Source organism: Poecilia formosa, unplaced genomic scaffold (assembly GCF_000485575.1).
Source record: "Poecilia formosa unplaced genomic scaffold, Poecilia_formosa-5.1.2 Scaffold55, whole genome shotgun sequence".
Lineage (NCBI taxonomy): Eukaryota > Metazoa > Chordata > Actinopteri > Cyprinodontiformes > Poeciliidae > Poecilia > Poecilia formosa.
Window position 1 is genome coordinate 148,984 of NW_006799994.1, and position 18,956 is coordinate 167,939.

An 18,956-nucleotide genomic window follows, 5' to 3' on the forward strand; every position below is an offset into this window, starting at 1 on the left:
AAATTTCCAAATGTAAATAATAAACCTGTAACACAGTGGTTATGTGTACATCAAAATTGAATACTACACAGAAGACATTTAAAAAAAATTTATTCAATAATTGTTGAATAACCAACTTACTCTCACATTTTATCTGTCACCATTTTACGGGCCAGCATGAGAGCCACCAGAAGGAGTATCTAGTGATGTAATATTCCCAAAATTTGTGAAATAAATTTGCAAGAAAAAATCTCTGAGATGTGATTAAATTCACAAATGTTCCAGAAAAAACTTGGAAAGTCTTGAGATCCAAAAGTCAAAAATCTTTTACTTTTGAAACTCAAATCAAAGATTTTTGACTTTACAAGCTCAACAAATGTCCAAGATTTCCAAGTTTTTTGGCTCAAACTTACACCTTTTTTCCATCTACAACAGCCCCAATATGGCTTCGTAAATCTGGTTAATATAAACTTACTTAAAATTGCAGCTATTTCAGCCAATTAAGTAAGTTTTTCTGAGCGTTGCAGCGATCCAGGTTTGTTTAAGATCACAGAAGCAACTTTTCACTCAACAAGCGTCTTATTGTGTTTTATGAAACACCTCACAGGCTGCAGTAAAAAGCCAGACACTCGCCTCTGAGATTGGACGGATGTGATATGTTGGACTCCTTTGAAGCACGTTGTAGGTGCAATGTCACGAGCCGATCCTGACCGTGTTGATTCTGTGTTATGAGCCCAGTTGATGGGGGAGCGAAGGACCAGAACACGGAGTTCCCACCACGCAAAACGCGCCAAAGAGGAGAACATAATGAAACCTCTCAGCATATATTCAGCCGCTGTTCAGAGGGGAACATGCAGTGAATGCATTTCATATTCACTGCAAATATATTCTTTGACGCCGTGAGTTGCTTTCAGACGTAGTTTCTGTTTCCTTTCTGTAACTTTGAGTTGTTTAAAAAGACTAAAATTGATTCAGGTAGGAAATGGTTCAGAGCCTCCAATTAACCCAAGATGAACTGATACAGAAGACTGACTTTAAATATTGAGAAGCAAAACTCAGCATAAGATTCAGCACTTTTACTGACTGTTGACCTGATTTCTGCCCTCACAATATGGGAGCATTAGGTTTGGTTGTCCCGTTTACATGCTTAGAAAATCCCACAGAGGAGGCTGATCGCAGGCCTATAAGCAATAAATCAATTAATCGCATGAGTTCATGTTTTTGGTGCCTGGAAAATGAGCCATTTCAAAAAACCTCCTGATTGTCAAGTCACATTCGAGAGGCAACCGTGTTGCTACTTAGCAACCCCAGCAGAGGTCTGCCCGTTACCTAGCAACCCAAGTGGATCTCCAGCACGTTTGGTCAGCTGGTTTTAGCACTGTATGTGCTGTACAATGGCTGCTGGAAAAGACAAGTGTTTTGCTGTTGACTTACCATTTGGAAACCACTTGCTGCATTTTTGCTGGTTGAGCAGGAGGCTCCACTTCTGCTTTTCAAAGATGCATGGTTGTAAAATTGAGTATCTGTTTGCAGCCATTTTGACGTGAGTGTAAACGCAGCTGCTTCTCAAGTACGCAGCTGAGAAGCACCTGCGTATTTGTATTTAAAGTGACAAGACGCCCTAAAACGGCTCATTCTGAAAAGAGCTCAAAATAGGTGGAACTGACCAGACTAAAATCTTAATCTAAAAATGATTTTGTACAAAAATATGTAATAAACATGTTTTGTATGGACCACAGACCTGCCCTAACCTGGTCAAGGAGTCATAACGTTAAATAAATCAGAGTATCCTGCTGCAGACACAGTCCGGCCTCTTCCTTTGTGTGGTGTGACAGGAGTTACTGTCATGTCGCGCCGCCACAGCCTGACATGTTCCAGTCTTGGACGATATTTTACATCAGAGATGAGGAGAGGAGGCTGTTCTACTGGAGGGTGACGACGGGAGGTGGTCGTTTTTCTGAGCTCTGTAGGCTCTGATGGAGTCGAAACATTGGTCTTTAAATGTTTTCTATTCTAAATAATGTTTGAAAATGACTTTACAGACATGTTGGATGTTATTGATTACATCCTGAAATGTTGCACATTTGCACCTCGCTGGAGGGCAAAATGATGATTTTCTTTTTTTTTTACTTGCATTTTTATTTAACAAAATGAAACCTGGAGACGAAGGTATCACTGATTCAGTGCAGACCATCAAAGCAAAGAGAAAGAAAATGCAGAAAAACCGAAAAAACAAATCGAAACCAATCGTATTCTTCTTTCTTCTCGCTCTGAGTTTACTAACCTACACACAGACCCGTTGCTGTAGCAACTGACAACCGCTCCACTACACGCATCAGGATTCAACACCAAAAACCAGTAAAACATTTCCAACACAAAGAACAGAACATTCAGTCCGTTTAAGTTTCATGTTTTCAGGCTTGATATTTAATTTGCGATTATTAATAAATGATCACAGCGGTGAGTGATTCGCTAATTTAAACACCTGCTCTGGTGATGTGTTAGACATTTGTCTCTTTTTTTAAAAACTGAACTGAAATGCATCAAATTCCACATCATGGCTTCATGTTTAGGTTGTCAAAGTCAAGTTAGCATAACTGACCTCCTTTCCCCGCCCTCGCTGTATTTTTCTAAATTAAAGCGTTTACCCCGTTATCTTAGTGTTGACATGTAGCAGCAAAGCACTGCAGCCCTTTTTCTTTTATATATCCGATATAAATTTAACATTCAGTGTGTTGACAACTTGATAGCTAAAACCAATGGTACCAATCGTTAGCTAGCAGTTTTTTGCCTTCCAAACTAATAAAACACCTGATTTCTAAGGTTTTCTACAGACAATGAAAAATTCATTACACACTTTCTCTCTTAAATCCAGTTGAAGCAGTAATGATGATAAATGTTCCAACGAACCGGATTTAGAGGATTCGCTTTTTGCATGACAGCATGTTTTTTGATACTCAAACTGTTGGATATATCCAAGTGCCAGATGTCATATGATGTGAAAAGGGTAGAGAATCTACTCCTGTGTGTCCTGAGGAAGGGTTGAAATTGAGTCGAAGTCAAAGGTCATCCGTCAGTCGTATTGAATAAAAACTGCTGATTTGTTCTCCTCCTCGTCAGTCTGAGTCCACCGCCTCTGTTTTCCGTTGTTTACGCGTCTTCACGCCCATCTGGCTGCAGGGAGAGGGCACCGGGGTTAGAAGCGTGTGCTGCTGGAAAAAACGGGCCGTGAATTTCCATAGAGCAGAAAATATAATGCTGCATCAGGTCCAACTGTCAGCCTCCTCCTGACATTGAGAGGAGACGAGGATGCATGCAAACAACACACACATCTGCACACGGTTCGTTTGGCTCGCCACGACCCTCAGACATTTACATCCCCCTCACTCAGGCCCAATCAAATTACTGCTGGAGGACGAGGAAATAAGACACAGCAAGACAGCAAAAGATGCATCCTGCAGCACACAGTTCAAAAACACCAACAACTTGGCTGTTGCTTTATGGAAACAAAATAACTGTAGGTTTTTTGGTGAAAATTTACAAAAACAATTTTGGCAAGCAAAGCTTAGAAATTTTCTAGAAAAAAATCTGGAAAATTCAAAGCTTGTAAAGTCTAGATTTCAAAGGTTTTTCAAGAAAATATATTTTTTTTTCTATCAAATTTTCAACTTTTCAAATTTAACCAGGTTTTTCAAGAAAATGTCTGAGAATCCCAAAATTTATTTTTCTCAAACAAATTTCCATCTTTTCAAGATCAGGTTTTTTCTAAAAATTTTCTAGAAAATGTTTTAATTTTCAAACAAACATATTTATGATAAAATTTATGATTTAAGTTTATTAACTTAGTTTATTAACTCAATTTGTGACATTTAACCAAGACTGCTTTATCTGTGATTCTCAAAAAACAAAACCTACAAATGATTAAAATGCAACAGGCATTTTTAGACAGTAAAAAACTTTTTCTGTTTGCTCCTGTCACTTACTTTGCTGCCTCTGCTGCCGTTTCAGTCAAACTTCTCCGTTTCTCCTCCTCCGTCACTCTGAACTTCGGTGTGTCGGAGTTGGCTACTTCTTTTACTGGCAGCCTGTTGATTAGTTTGAGCATTACTGCCACCTAGTGACCGGAGGCTTGTTTATCATTCTCACCAAAGACAAATGCGAGCGACTCAGACTTTTTCAGTGCAATCTGAATCCTGATGTTTTTCACCCCCAAACATCAGAATTTTACATTTTCAGTCGGCTCGGTCATGTTTGTCATTTTATCTGAGTTTTTCATCGTGAGACTTGAATCATAAATCTGCACTAGCAAGACGTGGAAAATCCAGACAAACAATGGCTGAAGCAAGAAGTTACGGCAACGTTATGATCTTGAATATTTTCTTTTTCTTTCCACAGACATACAGAAAAACTCAATCTTCTATGGAGATCCAACCTGGATTAAAATGTGAATAAAGACAGAATTAGCTGACAATGAAGACGTTAGCCCGACTTAGCAGGATTCCCTTCTGTGTACCAACACCTGATATCTGAGTCACAAACTGCACAAGTTTGTTTTATGGGATGGTGAATTTAAAACTACAAATTTCTATCTAAAATACCAAAACAAACTAAAAATATGTTATACAAGTTTAAGTGATTTTGAGTTTGGTCAGCTTTTTTAAGCCAAGTTTAGAGAATACATTAAAAATAGGACAAGTAGGTCTTGTAAAGGAGATTTGAAGTCCAGTCACAAAAACAAAATTTAAACAAAAAAAAAAGAAAAGAAAAACATTTGTCAACAAAAGAGCTTTTTCCTGCCTTGTGTTGAATGGAGTGAATCACCAGCTGAATGAAGCTGATTCAAGATATTTTAAGGATAAAATGGATTTGACCTAGAAAAGGTACAAAAGCTTAAGCAACACTGACATCATACTCAGTTTATGTAGCCAACATGAGACAGAAAAAGGTTTTTAAAGTCTTCAGAGCACAAGTCATAGTCGAGGGTCTTTAATTTTTGAAACTTAAGTTCAACTCGAGTCTCTAGGACAAGCCTGAAAATCGGCTTTTATGTTGTTCGGTCAACAAAAACTGGCCACATTCCTTTAATCCTTTAAATTTTTTACATGGATAAAAAAACCAAACGTTTCTCAGTCACTCTTAGTTTAAAGCCCTTCAAGAACAATTTGATATTTCCTCCTAGTTTAAGTTCTGAAATATGAGACTTTTACCACTACAAGGTTCTCATGGCAAAGATAAAAGGATATATTAAAAAACCCTAGTGTTTTAAAATGTATGTAGCCAACAATTATAAGTCACAATGAGACCCAATTTTAGATTTACTTGGCGAATATTGACAGAATAAAAAAACACTAAGAAAGTGGCTGCAAAAAAGTTCTTCCATATTTCCTTTAAGAGATTTTGCTGTTCCATTATAAGACAATATAAGTAGCTAAAGGGGAATAAGTACGGGAAAACAAAAAAGAAACGGAGGATGCAAAGATATGCATAACTGGCCCACTTTATTATTCTTATATCATGACTATCCTCATAATTTTATTACTTAGTTCTCATAATTTTATTTATTTATTGTTAGTTTGGCCCCAATACTCCGTCATTATAAACAACCATCCGAGATCCGAACGAAATGGCCGTTAATGTTAATTCAATATTTTAAAGTGTGACCAACATGGACTGTATGACTTTGTTCACTGATAAAACTACACTGATTCTAAAACAGAACAGAAAACTGATGTCATCGTTCACAACGTCTTGTGTTCGCTGACTGACTCTAAAGAAATCCTACAGGAGACAATCCAACTCTATAGGAGAAATCCCAGATGAGAATCAGGCAGAATTGTGTAGGCTAATAAAATGCCTTTATGGTAAAGTTAGTGAATTAGTGATAAACACAAACTGAAACAAGGAGGAAATAAGGGCTGAAAACATGGAAGGAAAGAAACCAGGACACAAGAAAGGAAAAACAAATGAATAGAGATAGGAAACAAGGATGGAAAGAAGAAATGAAAGAAAAGATAAGGAACAGTCTGTAAATACAAATTACTTTTGCATACTTATTTAGTCCTGAAAAATACTGATATCAGGACAGGAAGTCAAAGAGGTCAGACTCTCAAAGCGCAAATACAAAAACGACAAGAAAGCAACGGAAAAACAAGACTGAGGGAAATAAAATAAAATCCAAGTGAAAAAGACGAGACGCATAAGAGTATTGGGAGCTAATGTTTGCTTGTTATTCCAGCAATAATTTTCCCCCCGGAGCTCATTAAAGTCTGGAGAGAAACGATCCACAAAACCTTAAAAAACCAACAGAGTGGAGACGGAGAACACGAAGCAGGTGTGAGCTTCCAAACAACGCAGAAAATAAATGAACAGAAGAGAAAGAGCTGAGGAGGGCCAGAGAAAGCAAGGAGAGGCTGCAGACAGACTCACGGGTTTTACAGAAACGACGTAAAAATGACAAAACCAGAAAAACCTCCATCTGCATGCAGCTTTCTGGGCGTTTAACAAACTACCAGGACAGACGCGTGTTTGGTTTAAGAAAAATAAAAGTACAATTTCATTTTATTGAGTTCTTCAAAGGAAATAAAAAAAACTTCATAAATTGATTCAATTAATAAATAATAATGGCAAAGTCTAAATATGATCTTTTTACAGTCAATAATAATAATAATAATAGTCCTTTTATGCTATCATTTTCTATAGAAGTAGTAGTTTTAGCCATTTAGCCACAATTTGTTCGACACAAAACAAAAACAAGAAGCATGATTTTAATCAGCAGAATGGCAGCTTCAGATTTTTCCACACAATCAATATTAGGTTTCTGTTTCTCTTTTATATAACACTCAAGTACGGAAATACAGATAATATAGTCATCAGTCAAATTCATTACCTAGTAGTACCATTATTATCATCATAATACCAGGAGAATAAAAACAGTGGCTTTGATATATTAATATTTGTGTGTGTGTGTGTGTGTGTATATATATATATGTATATATATATACTGTTAAAGTTCCATGGTAGCAGGGTTCAGAGGTCACAGTCCGACATGAAGAGAAGCGAAGGACAGTCTGTGCTTCGAAGCGAACAAACACCGGCGGTCCAGGGACAAAATGGTGGCCTGTCGGGGACGAGAGGATGTGGTGGAAAAATAAACCAAAGGAGGATGAAATGAAATCTGAACTTCATGGAAAGCAGCAGAGTAAAAGAGAGGAGGGTCCAAAAGATGAGGAGGTTTGTTTCTGAAGAACCGCAGCAGGAATGAGGCGAATTAAATGAATAAAACTCCACCTGACCTCAACAGAAATGAGAAATTCAGTCGAGAACAGGGTAACTACAGTGTTTGTTGAAAAAAAAAATACTTGTTTTATTTGTTACAAGAGCCTAAAAACTTACGAGCTCGGCAAGTACGATGAAGCTACTTCTCCCAATGAAAGCTTTATTATTTTACCCATATAATTAATTTCAATTTGATTCAACCTTTAATTTCTATACACTGTTTACATATGTACATACGTAGCTAACATGCAAAACAGGAATTAAATAAATTTAATTGTATTTTTATTTGTCATCTTGGAGTTAAACAACTTTTACGTTTACTAAAACATTTAATTTAACTTTCCAAACATTTTGGTGATTTAAAAACATCTAATTATGTTTTTCATCAAGGTTTGGACAGTTTGTTTCTTTAATAAAAAAACACTTGTCACGTTTGGCCCTCCATACAACCTGGAGTTAAAATACTTTCATGTTTACTGAAAAGCTAAATGTACATTTTTACGTTTACTGATTAATTCCTCGGCTTCTGAATTTCAGTGGAAAGCACTGAAATTGCTTTCCACTGATGCTCACTCACCGAGCATCAATACGGTACAGAATATTTATAAAACTTCTTATATTTACCGTTAAACTGGGCGAATTTATGTTGGGCGTCCAGAAACATGGAATATCTATGTTTAGCCTCATCCAGAGTGAAGCTTCAACAACGTGATCTACGTTTACTTACTCAATGTTTATTTTGTAAAATATCTTAAATATGGCTAAACTTTCCATACTATATTTTAAATTACATTTACCTTTGTCTTGGATTTAAGTGTTAATTTTTTGCTTCATTACGGTAAGTTAGTTTTGGTTAAAGCGTGTTTGTTGTGTTTTCACAAAGCTTACAGTAGAAACGTTGTTCAACTAGTTCATAAGAAATCTTAGAGATTTTAATTCATTAAGGTCTTAAATTTCAATAATAATCTTGGAAGGAATTTAAAATTTAAAAGGTTACATCTGTGATAAGGAGGAAAATACTGACTGAAATAAATTACAAGAGAAAATGTGGGATAATTCACTACACTTTAACGGCAACATTAAAGTCAATAATCATATTGAAAAAGTAAACCAGCATCTCCAGGCTGCAATCTAGAGGTTTGTGTTTAAAATCACATTTTGTAAATGAAACCAGGAACAAATCTTCCCCTAAATGACAAAAATAAAAATAACGAGCTGCATAAAAAATGTGAGTTTTTCCCTTGAGAAACATTCTTCAGAGTTGATGTTTAGTGACTGATGGATGAAGGGATGATAAACGGATGGCAAGGTGAAGGAGTGAGGAGGAAAGAGGGGATTCTTACACTTCAGGACGCTCTGCCACGAAAAGATGATCAGCTGCGTTTTTCAGCAGAGAGTAAAAAAAGTTTTGGCTGTCCAAGCTGCAGTCAAGCCACAAAGAAAACAGAGAGAGGAAAAGGATGGATGAAGGGATGGATGAAAGGAGGAAGTGAAGAAGGTGGCCATTTTCTCTCATGTACCGGCTTTTCTTAATTCCTACAATCAAACTTTATCTTAAATCATCGTCCGTTGTCACGCCCTCTCTTTTCTTCTTCTTCTCTTCCTCCAGCTCATTTGTCCTTTTTTCTCCGCTTCTGAACTTTCCGACTTCCTCCTTTGTTTCCATCCCCAGCTCCTTCCTCCTCTCTACAACGGGAACACCAGGAACCCGGAGAAGGTGGAGAATTTCCATCCGCCCATCAGGTTTCCTCTTTCCAGTTTGAGGTAGGCCCGGTCGCCCTTCTCCATCTGGATCAGAACGCCGTTGCTGGCAGCTTCGCGTGTCACATCCTGGTCGCCGGCGAACGCAGAGATCACCGGCCAGCCGTTGTGCATCAGGCTCACCTGGACCAGGACAAACACAAGCCGGGTCAGGCTACAGAAATAAATTTGGCCTTTAAAGATGTGTTAACGGAGCATTTCAGGATTTTAAACACTCGTCAGCATGAATATTTATCTTTGATATTATAATATTAGGCCTGTCACAATAAACTGGTCTAATATTGCAATAACAATATTATCGTTATTGCAATAAACGATAATATTGTTGTTTTGAGACCACTTTCAAGTAATATTGTGGTAAACACACAAAGATTTTTAATTTCTAGTTTGAAAAACCCTGAAATTAAACAGAAACTCTTTTTCTACATGACTAAACAATGGAAAGAGGCTGTAATGTGGCACAGAAACAGGTCAGCACCAGACCTGCCACAGCAATTAATCAATTGATCTCATGATAAATTACAACAAGCTCAATAATTTCCATTTGGGAGATTTATTGTCCTTCTCTCTCTTTTTTTTTTTTAACCAAAAACTGGATAAAAGTCTTCAGTCTGGAGTTTTGGTCTTGCCTTGGACTTTATAATTAATTTTATTTAATGTTTCTGTTTGGTTTATTTCTGGATATTTAAAATGTCTTCCAGTTCAGATTCAGTTTAAAATGCTCATTTAAAGTTTATTGATCTTTGGGAATCCGTTTTTGCCTTAATAATGATAATACTACAAAAAAATCGCCAAAAAACAATATTATCGTTTTTATTACGATAACTTCTGGGACGATTCATCTTCCAGAAATATTTTTACTGCAACTTAATTTAGTTCATTATTGTGAAAATGGATTTTTAACAATACTGGTCCACATGCAGACCAGGGATCATTACAAAGTGACATTAGGATCAAATAAATTGGCTCCACATTTATGCAACACATCCAATAATTACGTGGTTATTATTTTGGAACAGCGTATTTATCTGCAGTTTTACACAGTCAGCACATTATTAATAGATTTGCCAAGATGGAGGGTCTCTTTCTTCCTCCTGAATTCAACAAAACCCCACAGAGCCGCCGACGGAGAAAAGGAAAAAGACGTGCAGTGCGTCTGACTCAACAAATATTTCAATAGGGAATAACATCTTGGTACAGAAAGAAGTGTCTGTCAGAGACGTTTCCCCTCTTCTTTAAACAGGCAGCAGCTTTCATCACTTCTCTTTGGAGCTACAACAGAAACACGCTCTCTCCCGGGACTCGATTCCCCTTCTTATGCTTCACTTTAAATAACAACATTGTTTTGTGCCGGCTCTGGTAGCAGCGCAGTAGTAAAACAAACTGAAACGAATGCTGGGGAAACGTCTTGTTTTTATGCAAGAATACATTTTATAAGCCGAGTGGGATTACAGGCCGTCCTGCGAGAAGGTGCTGAGCCTCCTGATGGGAAAAGGGAACAACACGGTTTCTCTTGTACTTAATTTCTACAGCCAGTTGTACAAATCATGTTTCTGCAAGAATATACAGAAGTAGAGGAAGCTGCTGTAGTTTTTTTGTTCTCTAGCTCAGATTTTGGAGAATTGAGGCAAAGCTTCGTCTCCAGCACAAAGGATCAGAATCACTTTGCACATGAAAGAAATAAATCAACACATCGGTGTTAATGGATAATTTCATTGCAAGTAACAGAAAAAACAAGTTATTTGTTGTTTTCTGTTTTCATAATTTCTGCTCTTATATTTTATGCCTTGTGTTTAGTTATTCTCATTGTTTGTGTTTCGATTTGATTCATTAGATTCGTCTTTATTTGTTTCAGGTTTTCTTTAATTTTCCGTTTCTGTAGTTTAACCTCATAATATAACCCTCCCCTTTCCAGCTGCTAATCACTGTCTCATCATTTGTCCTCCTCTCAGCCACCGATTGGCTCTTCAAGTTTCTTCCGAGTTTTATGCCTCTGGTAAGGTACGGGTGGATGGGATCCTTTCACCATCACATTCGGGAAAAGTGTTTCCATTTTCGTTTTAGCAGATTAATTCTTTTTGAGAAAAGCCTAAAACCACCTCAAGGATGTGTCGACTTTTTTGCAAAACTGAGTAAGTCATTTCAAATTTTTCTGTTCCTGTCTACCTTTTTTCCTACTGCGATACTTCAAAATGTACATCAACATACACTGATGGAAACACTGCTACCGAGTCCAGTTCAGTTTAATGATGTGGAGCAGATTCATACCAAATGCCATATCAAACAGCAGCAACTAAAAACAACTTCTGAACTCTTCTGTACATCAAAGTATGGTAGAGTAAAAATGGAGACCATCTGCCTTGATGGCTGAGGTTTGCTCCAAACTGGGTCATCAACAGAACAATGATCCCAAGCACAGCGACAAATCTACAGCAGAATGACTGAAAAATAAAAAATCAAGGGCGCTGCAATGGTTTAAGACAAACTCCAGATCTCTGATGAAAATGCAAAAAACGTTTTTAATCCATTTTAATTTGATATAGTTGCATTTTCTTTAGTATAAAAGGAAATGTACAAGGAAATCCCTGCATAGGAACCTATGAACTGTGTTTTGTGAGCTTTTGACAAGCTGCTTCATTGCTTTTTTGGTCTCAGACATTTATTGGAAAAAGTTTGTAATTTATTTGGCCTTTATGTTTGGATAATAGTTGAGTGGATTTAGTTTAAAGGCAGCTCAGACTTCTTTATAACCGCAGTCATGATAAAAACATTTTATTTGTATACATTTATTGAAAAGCACTCAATAAGCTGCCCTCTTTTAAGTCCACTTACATGATCAAGGATAAAAACATTGAAGTTCTTTCTCGAAGAATGACGTTTGAGGATGTAGATTTTCTCCTAGCTTCTTAATATCAATGAAAACATGACGCCTTTTACAGCAGAAGAACCAATTTCCCTCAAATTCTCACCTGAGCGCCAAATTAGTGAAAATATTTCCTTTCACCCCACGAAAATACGTAATTGTAAAACTGTCACTAACTGATGGAGCGAAGTCATAAACATCCCATAATTATACACTTAACCAGCTCATTTGGCCTGATGGTCAGGACAGTGTGCGTGCGTGTGTGTGTGTGTGTGTGTGGGCAGGAGATGGAGAGCCTGTCAGAGTCGAGAGCTCTCTTGGCCTGGCACTCCTCTTAATAGAAAACTGAACTTGGCGACTCACTCGGGCTGGATGAGTGTATGAGTGTGTGTGTGTGTGTCGCTTTGAACAGTTCGTGTATGAATCCGATAAAAACACTCAGCCTACACTTAAATTATTTTTTTCAATTGTCAGAACAGAAAAAGAGAAAAGGTCAGGGCCAAAAAAAGAACACTTCAATATCTTGAAAATGTATTCATTTAAGTCTGAGAAATATATTAGAGGATACAAATTTGCCAAAAAAACGTTGCTTTTCGATTACAAAGTATATGTTGCCTTTAACCTAATGTCACGTCCACGAACAAACCATTTTAGATGTGTAAAGGATATTTCTGGAGCTGCTGTCAAATAGTTTCGCTTTTTTTTTTTTCCATTTATGTTACTATACTCACCAAAAAAAATTATTTGGATCTAAACATGGATTTTTGTGCTAATCTTCTGAATGGGATGGCGTGTTTTGGGATCAGGGGTGTGGTGATCAGTCTTCTGTTAAAAGGTAAGCTTCCTGCAGATTTTTGGTGTACAGTAACTAAAAGCTCCAAACTCTTGGAATAGTTGGTAGACACTTAGCACTCATCATCCTCCATCATTAGACACTTAGTTAGGCCATGGCCAGGCTTATCTCACGGTGTAAGATGAAGTCCGGTGCAAGTGATTTGTTTTTCGGGTTAAGCTGGTCTGAAAGGTCTTCCCATATTTTTATTGCAGGTCCTTCGCCATCCTTCACCCTTCTAGTTACTGTTTCCAGAGAAAGCAGGATGGATGGCGGCGCACAAAGAGACCTTGTGCGTCTCCATGAACACTTTGGGACAAGAATAAAAATTGTCCATGTAAAAATGGTGCCAAGAGAAGATGTGTGAATGAGGTTCATGACTCCTTCATAAGAGTTTTGCCAGTGTGCATACTAAATCTGATGGTGCAGCCAGTGCTTGATTCAGCCAAAACAAAAATGTTCATCCCCATTTAGTTGGCTTGTTCTGCATGAACTGTTATTTCAGTCTTTGCCTTAGTTGCCACAATCTGGCCTCAAACTCCTGGGGTGGAAATAAGCTTGGCACGCAATGTCATCAATGAGAGGCCTGGCTCTAAACAGTTTGTCATGTCCAGTTGATCACTTCTTTCTATCATCCGATGACGTTCCACAATATCGATCAGAACCCATGACATGACTTTGTGAGGAAGGGACGCAGATAAATTGTTATTTTGTTTCCAGTAGTCCTGAATACAGGGGAGCAACACTACATACACTTCAAAGGTCAGTCCATTTGGATTTCTTCCCTAATAACTTACTGTTGGCCGCATTTTTGTTGGTATTGTGGTAAATTGTCTTCACCATTTCAGAGGCAAAAACAATAAAAAAAAGGTATTTTGGTATTTTGAGAAGAACTATTAGTGCTCATCCTTTACCTACAAAACAAATACCAATAAATATCACAAAAATCACAAACTGGATGTCACAAATCACTCCACAAAAAAATTTGTTGTCAGTTTTGCTATCTCACCATTTTTCTCGGTACTCCATTCTTGTTTCTACTCCATTTCCTCGTTACTCTTTCTGCGCTGCTACATGTGCAACTTTCCTCTATTCTTCAGCAACAAGCTGTGGCCAATTTTTACTGCCAATTTCATGGTTCAATATGTGAGATTCCCGCCAGCAAAGGGATCTCAAACTGGCACCTTCCCTTTCATATTTACAGGATAGACGTTTAGCATATTCTGAAAAAAAAGATGGTTCAATTATTTTAGTATAACTTCAGTTTTACTTGCCCTGTTCGTTTAAAAGTTGGTGTGTAGTTTATGATCTGCACTTTAAGCACAGGTTGAAATTGAAACTTAGGGAGGCTGCCATGTCATCCCAAATCAGACAAGTTTAAAATAATAAATACAAAAAAAAATAATAAATCCATGTCCACAGACCCTTAAGATTTAATGTTACTAGAAAGATGTAGCTAAAAATAATAAAGAGAAGGTTTTCACTTTGTGCCATTGATTGTGTTAACGGGCTGCTCTTCCCATCTCTAATCGTACACAATAATTGCATTTAGTGGTTTCTCAAACAATTTCATTATTGTTCTTGTGACACCCATCTTGGAGGAATATTTAACATCTAAACGTCAGTTTTGAGATTTTGGAATCAGTTTATTGTTGTCCCAATAAATCTGAATTCTTATTATTCTAACTTTTATTCCACAATAAGGCTAAATGGTCACAATTTTTTCTTGTCACAACTTGTGACAAAAACAAAAAATATATATATAGTTTTTTCAATTTTTGTTGTAAAACAAATACAACTACAGCTACGGAAGAAGGATGAAGGTGTACAGATTAAAGAAGATACAAAAACACAAATCCAGTAAATAATGTGCAAACCTGGCCTTAAAGTTGTTTCACCAATTAACTTAAACTTTATAAACACATTTATGGTGTAGGTTCCTGTAAAACAGGGCAAAGCATACCAGAGACCAACATAAGTCCAAGTGTAGTGATGGACTCAGACCTGAACCTTCAGAGCCACATAAAGACAGTTAAAAATTCAGCCTTCTGTCACCTGAAGAACAACTGAAGGACTAATGTCCCACCAAGAGGCAGAGAAAGAGTTTTACTCCATCTTCATGCAACACTAAATTGATTTGTAATCACAGACATTTTAGAGTTGAAAAAATGGTAATTATGCTGTGAGATTTATTATTAAATCAAAACTAGCATTCCCCCTCGCCCCCCCAAAAAGAAAAGCCTTTGGTTTAAATGACAGGAACAGATACTGAGGCAGGTAAAAAAAAAAAGAAAGCAGTAGTAAAAAACAAAAGTGGTGCAGTGGAAAGAACAGGCTCGGGGAGATTGGGACATGGTTTCTGTCCAAAGTGCAAAAACTGCTTCCAGACAGAGATGGCAGAGAACTGCGTCCCACAACGCTCAGACACACCTGCTTCCAGGTCACTCAGGTGGAAATCAAACCTCAAACACCAGCTCTCTGAGGTTTGGGTTAGAAACGCTGTTCGGGCGTTAAAGGTTTAAAACTGTTATCCTAAATAATGGCTTCCTGGCTTTAACAAAGTGTGTCGAAGCAGTGCTGCACACACTGGAAAAACACACCGATGTCAAACATTTCCATACAAACCCAGATTTAAATCTAAATGAGGATATGATGTCTCAAGCAAAACAAAAGTTTATCAAAATGTCCAAACTTCCAGATTACTGATTTTTGTTTTTGTAAAATTTAGGCTCTTTCTGCAAGTTTCTGTCTTTGAAATACCTGCAAATCAACAGACTTGATAATTGATTTTCACTTTTTTGACTACTAGTATTAGTCCGTTAGAAAGAGGAAACATTTTCCTGTTGCTTACTTGGAAATTAGGAGAAGTTTAAAATTATCATAAAATAAATGATGAGAAAAAAATGTGGAAATGGTGAGCATAAAATTCAAAAAGGAGAAAAAAAGTTTAAATGACTGGACAAGTTGGAATTACAAGTCGAAAATGGGAAAAAAGTTTAAATGAAGAGTCAAAATGATGAGAAAATAGTTGAAATTACAAGAAAAAAGCTGAAAAATTAACAAAGTTGAATGTATGCGAAAATACTCAGTAAGATGACATAAAAGTGAAATGACAAAGTAACTGAACAATAAAGTCAAAATGAAAAGAAAAATTTTGACGACTAGAAAATCAAAATTATGAAAAGAATTTAACCAAAAAAAGTAAAAATAAAATAACGATTAAGTCGAATGAATGAGTAAATACTCAAAATGACTGTAGAGCAAAATGTCTTCTGGGGAGTAAACACTTAAAGTTAAAAAGAGATACGAAATCAAAGATTTTACTCTTTATTGTTATTAAATCACTGTCAAATCAAAGTAATATTTTTTATCAAGCACACCAACATATCTGTAATACTTATTTTTGAATAATTGTTTTGTCCAAGAAACAAAAAATAAAAGTTAAGCATGAATGTTGTTCCATATTTGTGAAAACAACATATAAGCATCCTTTAAAATAAATCTAAAGTGCGTATTTTAAAACAAAGGCAGAAAGGAACTAATTGGCTTGTTAGATGGTCGTGAATCCACAGGGATCGTTTTAATTTAACATTTTAAACAACTTTTAAGATCTGGAAGCCAAAGAAACATACCGTCTTCACACAGCCCAAACATTTAGTCCATTCTCTCTGGTTGACGAGTCGATGCCGGGTCGATAACGCCAACATAACTTCACATGGAAACACAGATGCTGTTCAGCACCAAACGCAACAACGATCTGGTTTGAAATTGCAGGCTGTTATTATCCACTAACATGTTTCTCGTTGACATTTCCAGTTTGAGTCGATTGAAATTGCAAAGGTTAGCTGTAACAGGCGGTGTAAAATCCCCATGATCCAAACCATAACCTACTCCACAAAGTTCTGATTCACCCGTGTTTTCTCAACACACACACCCACGGCTGCTCGGGGTGAGTGTGTGAGGTTATGGCAGTGATGTATAGCAGCAATAAAACCATGAAACTGTGGTCATCGCCTGTATGAATCAACCCCACATTGTGATCGTTTACCTCCTCTCCAACACGCAGAAGCACAGATAATCTAAAATTACTACCATAAAAATAAAGAAAGGTTGAAAGTGAGGCGCTGCACAACGTCAGACTGCTATTGATCTGCATTCACTATTGGAAAAGGCCGAGTAACAGAAAAAAAGAGAAAGAAGAAGAGGATGGGGATATAAGGAGGGTGACAAAAGGCAGATGGATGTGGAGAAAAAGAAAAATTCAAAATGTACTAAAGAGAAAAATCTGACATCTCAGTGCAGCACTTAATGCTTAATGACATCCTGTTGCATCACGACTTCATGTCCAGATTTTGACATGACAGTACTGCTTTTCTGGTTTTGCATTTCACAACCAGTCTTCTCGCCTTCATTTCCAAATCATCTCTTTTCAGATCCACATATTTCTCCTTTAGATTCTCCACTTGCCTTTCTGAGCCGTTTTCCTTAAAATGTTTTGTCTCCACACAACCAGGACTAAAGACAATGGACTCCTTCAAAGGGAGACGTTCTTTACCTCTGATGAAGGAATAAAAAAAGTACAGAGAAAGTGGCCAAAGAATAAACACGAAAAAAAAAATAGATACATTTAAAAATAAGAGTGAAACCTTCTGGGGAAAACAAATACTGATGTGAAGAAACTACAGAAACGGTGCAGGAAACACAAGGGACGTTTATGTGTTAAGAACAATTTAAAGACAAATGCTATTGCTTTTCTGGCCGATAACTGATACTTATAGGTATCAGACATTATTGCCCGATGTTTAGACGCCATTAAAAAACAACCTCACTGTAGACATGGCCTCCCTGCTTCAGTTAAATCCCCACAAGCCTGCACTCCATCAATCTCTGTCACATGACAAATACCACAGCACCAACTCCCAAACGGCAACAAAGTGGACATCAACGCTGGTTATTAATATCAGTCTGGTTCTACTTATGACCGATACCAGTATGGCAAAAAAAAAAAAAAAAAACAGCATCGTCCAAAACCAATGTTAATAACGATACATTGTCCATTCAAGCAAAGCATAAAATAACAGTAACATTTTTAGCATTAAATACATAGAAAGAAATAAAAGAAATTCAGGAGGAAATTCTCCCACATCCACAAATGGACTAGTCAAGACTGTGGTCAAGATCTATGCATAGATACATAACAGAGTACTTTTTTGAAATACCCTACAGCAGGGGTCCCCAAACTACGGCCCGTGGGCCGCCTCCTCATTTGGTCCGGCCCCCTGAACAATACCAGAGAGCATTCAGTGTTTTTTTTTCATATATATGTGGATTTTTCTTCAACCACCAGGGGGGCTCTTGAGCAGATATGAAACTTAGTTTCCCTCAATGGAATATATACTAGTCAGTCCCAGTCACCGTTTCGCTCACGGTTTTTTTCCATTTGCATTCTGGGTAAAAATCTATCTACACACGCGAATATGTCGTCGGCAGTAATCCAACCCCCCCCCCCATCACAGTTTCACTCTCCCTTCCCTTCCTTCCTCCCCCCCGGTCAACAAAACTTTTCTTTCTCGAAAAACTAAGACCGGCCCCCGACCAGAAAAGGGAACAGTCATGTGGCCCTCGCAGGAAAAAGTTTGGGGACCCCTGCCCTACAGTCTTAGCCAAGGGGAGCATGTAGACATTTAATTAAAAGTGGTCTGAAAATGGAGCCTTGAGGAACCCCACATATGATCTTTGTTAGATTACATTTAAATTTAAGATACGAAGGTCGACAGGTGCAAACACATGAATAATGCAAAATCCAAAAGAAACTCAAACAAAAGCAACAGTAAAATGGTGCAACCACAGAAAACAGAAGGGAAAATGCTGCAAACAACAAAAGCAGCAACTATGAAACTCTGCAAACTCGCTCCATACAATGGGAGTCCTCCAGACCACTAGGGGGAGTCGACCACCAACAACCTGACACTTAAGACAGGATCAACTGTCTTTATTTACATACGAGCTAATTAAAAAAATAAATCACAAGACCAGAGACTAAATATATCAATGCCTTGCATGTTGTATTTACCATACAAACGGTCCTTCAACGCCCCCCATCGATCCCACCACTCATTTCTCCTTTTTTAGAAATATCTGCAGTGAATTCATTAAATTCAAAGTCAACTTCTGCATTTACACTTTGACAATGGAGAAAATGGGTTGAGAATTTTGGGAATTTTATCCTGGATTTGTGAAATGAGA

The 18,956-nt window shown here is 37.3% G+C and overlaps 1 protein-coding gene across 1 annotated transcript in view; it reads right to left on the minus strand.

The window, feature by feature from the left end:
• Window positions 1–6,788: 6,788 nt before the first annotated feature.
• cbln1 (cerebellin 1 precursor) overlaps window positions 6,789–18,956 on the minus strand; it is a 22,822-nt gene continuing 10,654 nt past the window's right edge. Inside the window, exon 3 of the mRNA XM_007553159.2 lies at window positions 6,789–9,138. Coding sequence (XP_007553221.1) covers window positions 8,941–9,138 — 198 coding nt within the window. The 3' untranslated portion in view covers window positions 6,789–8,940. The remainder of the gene's footprint in view (window positions 9,139–18,956) is intronic.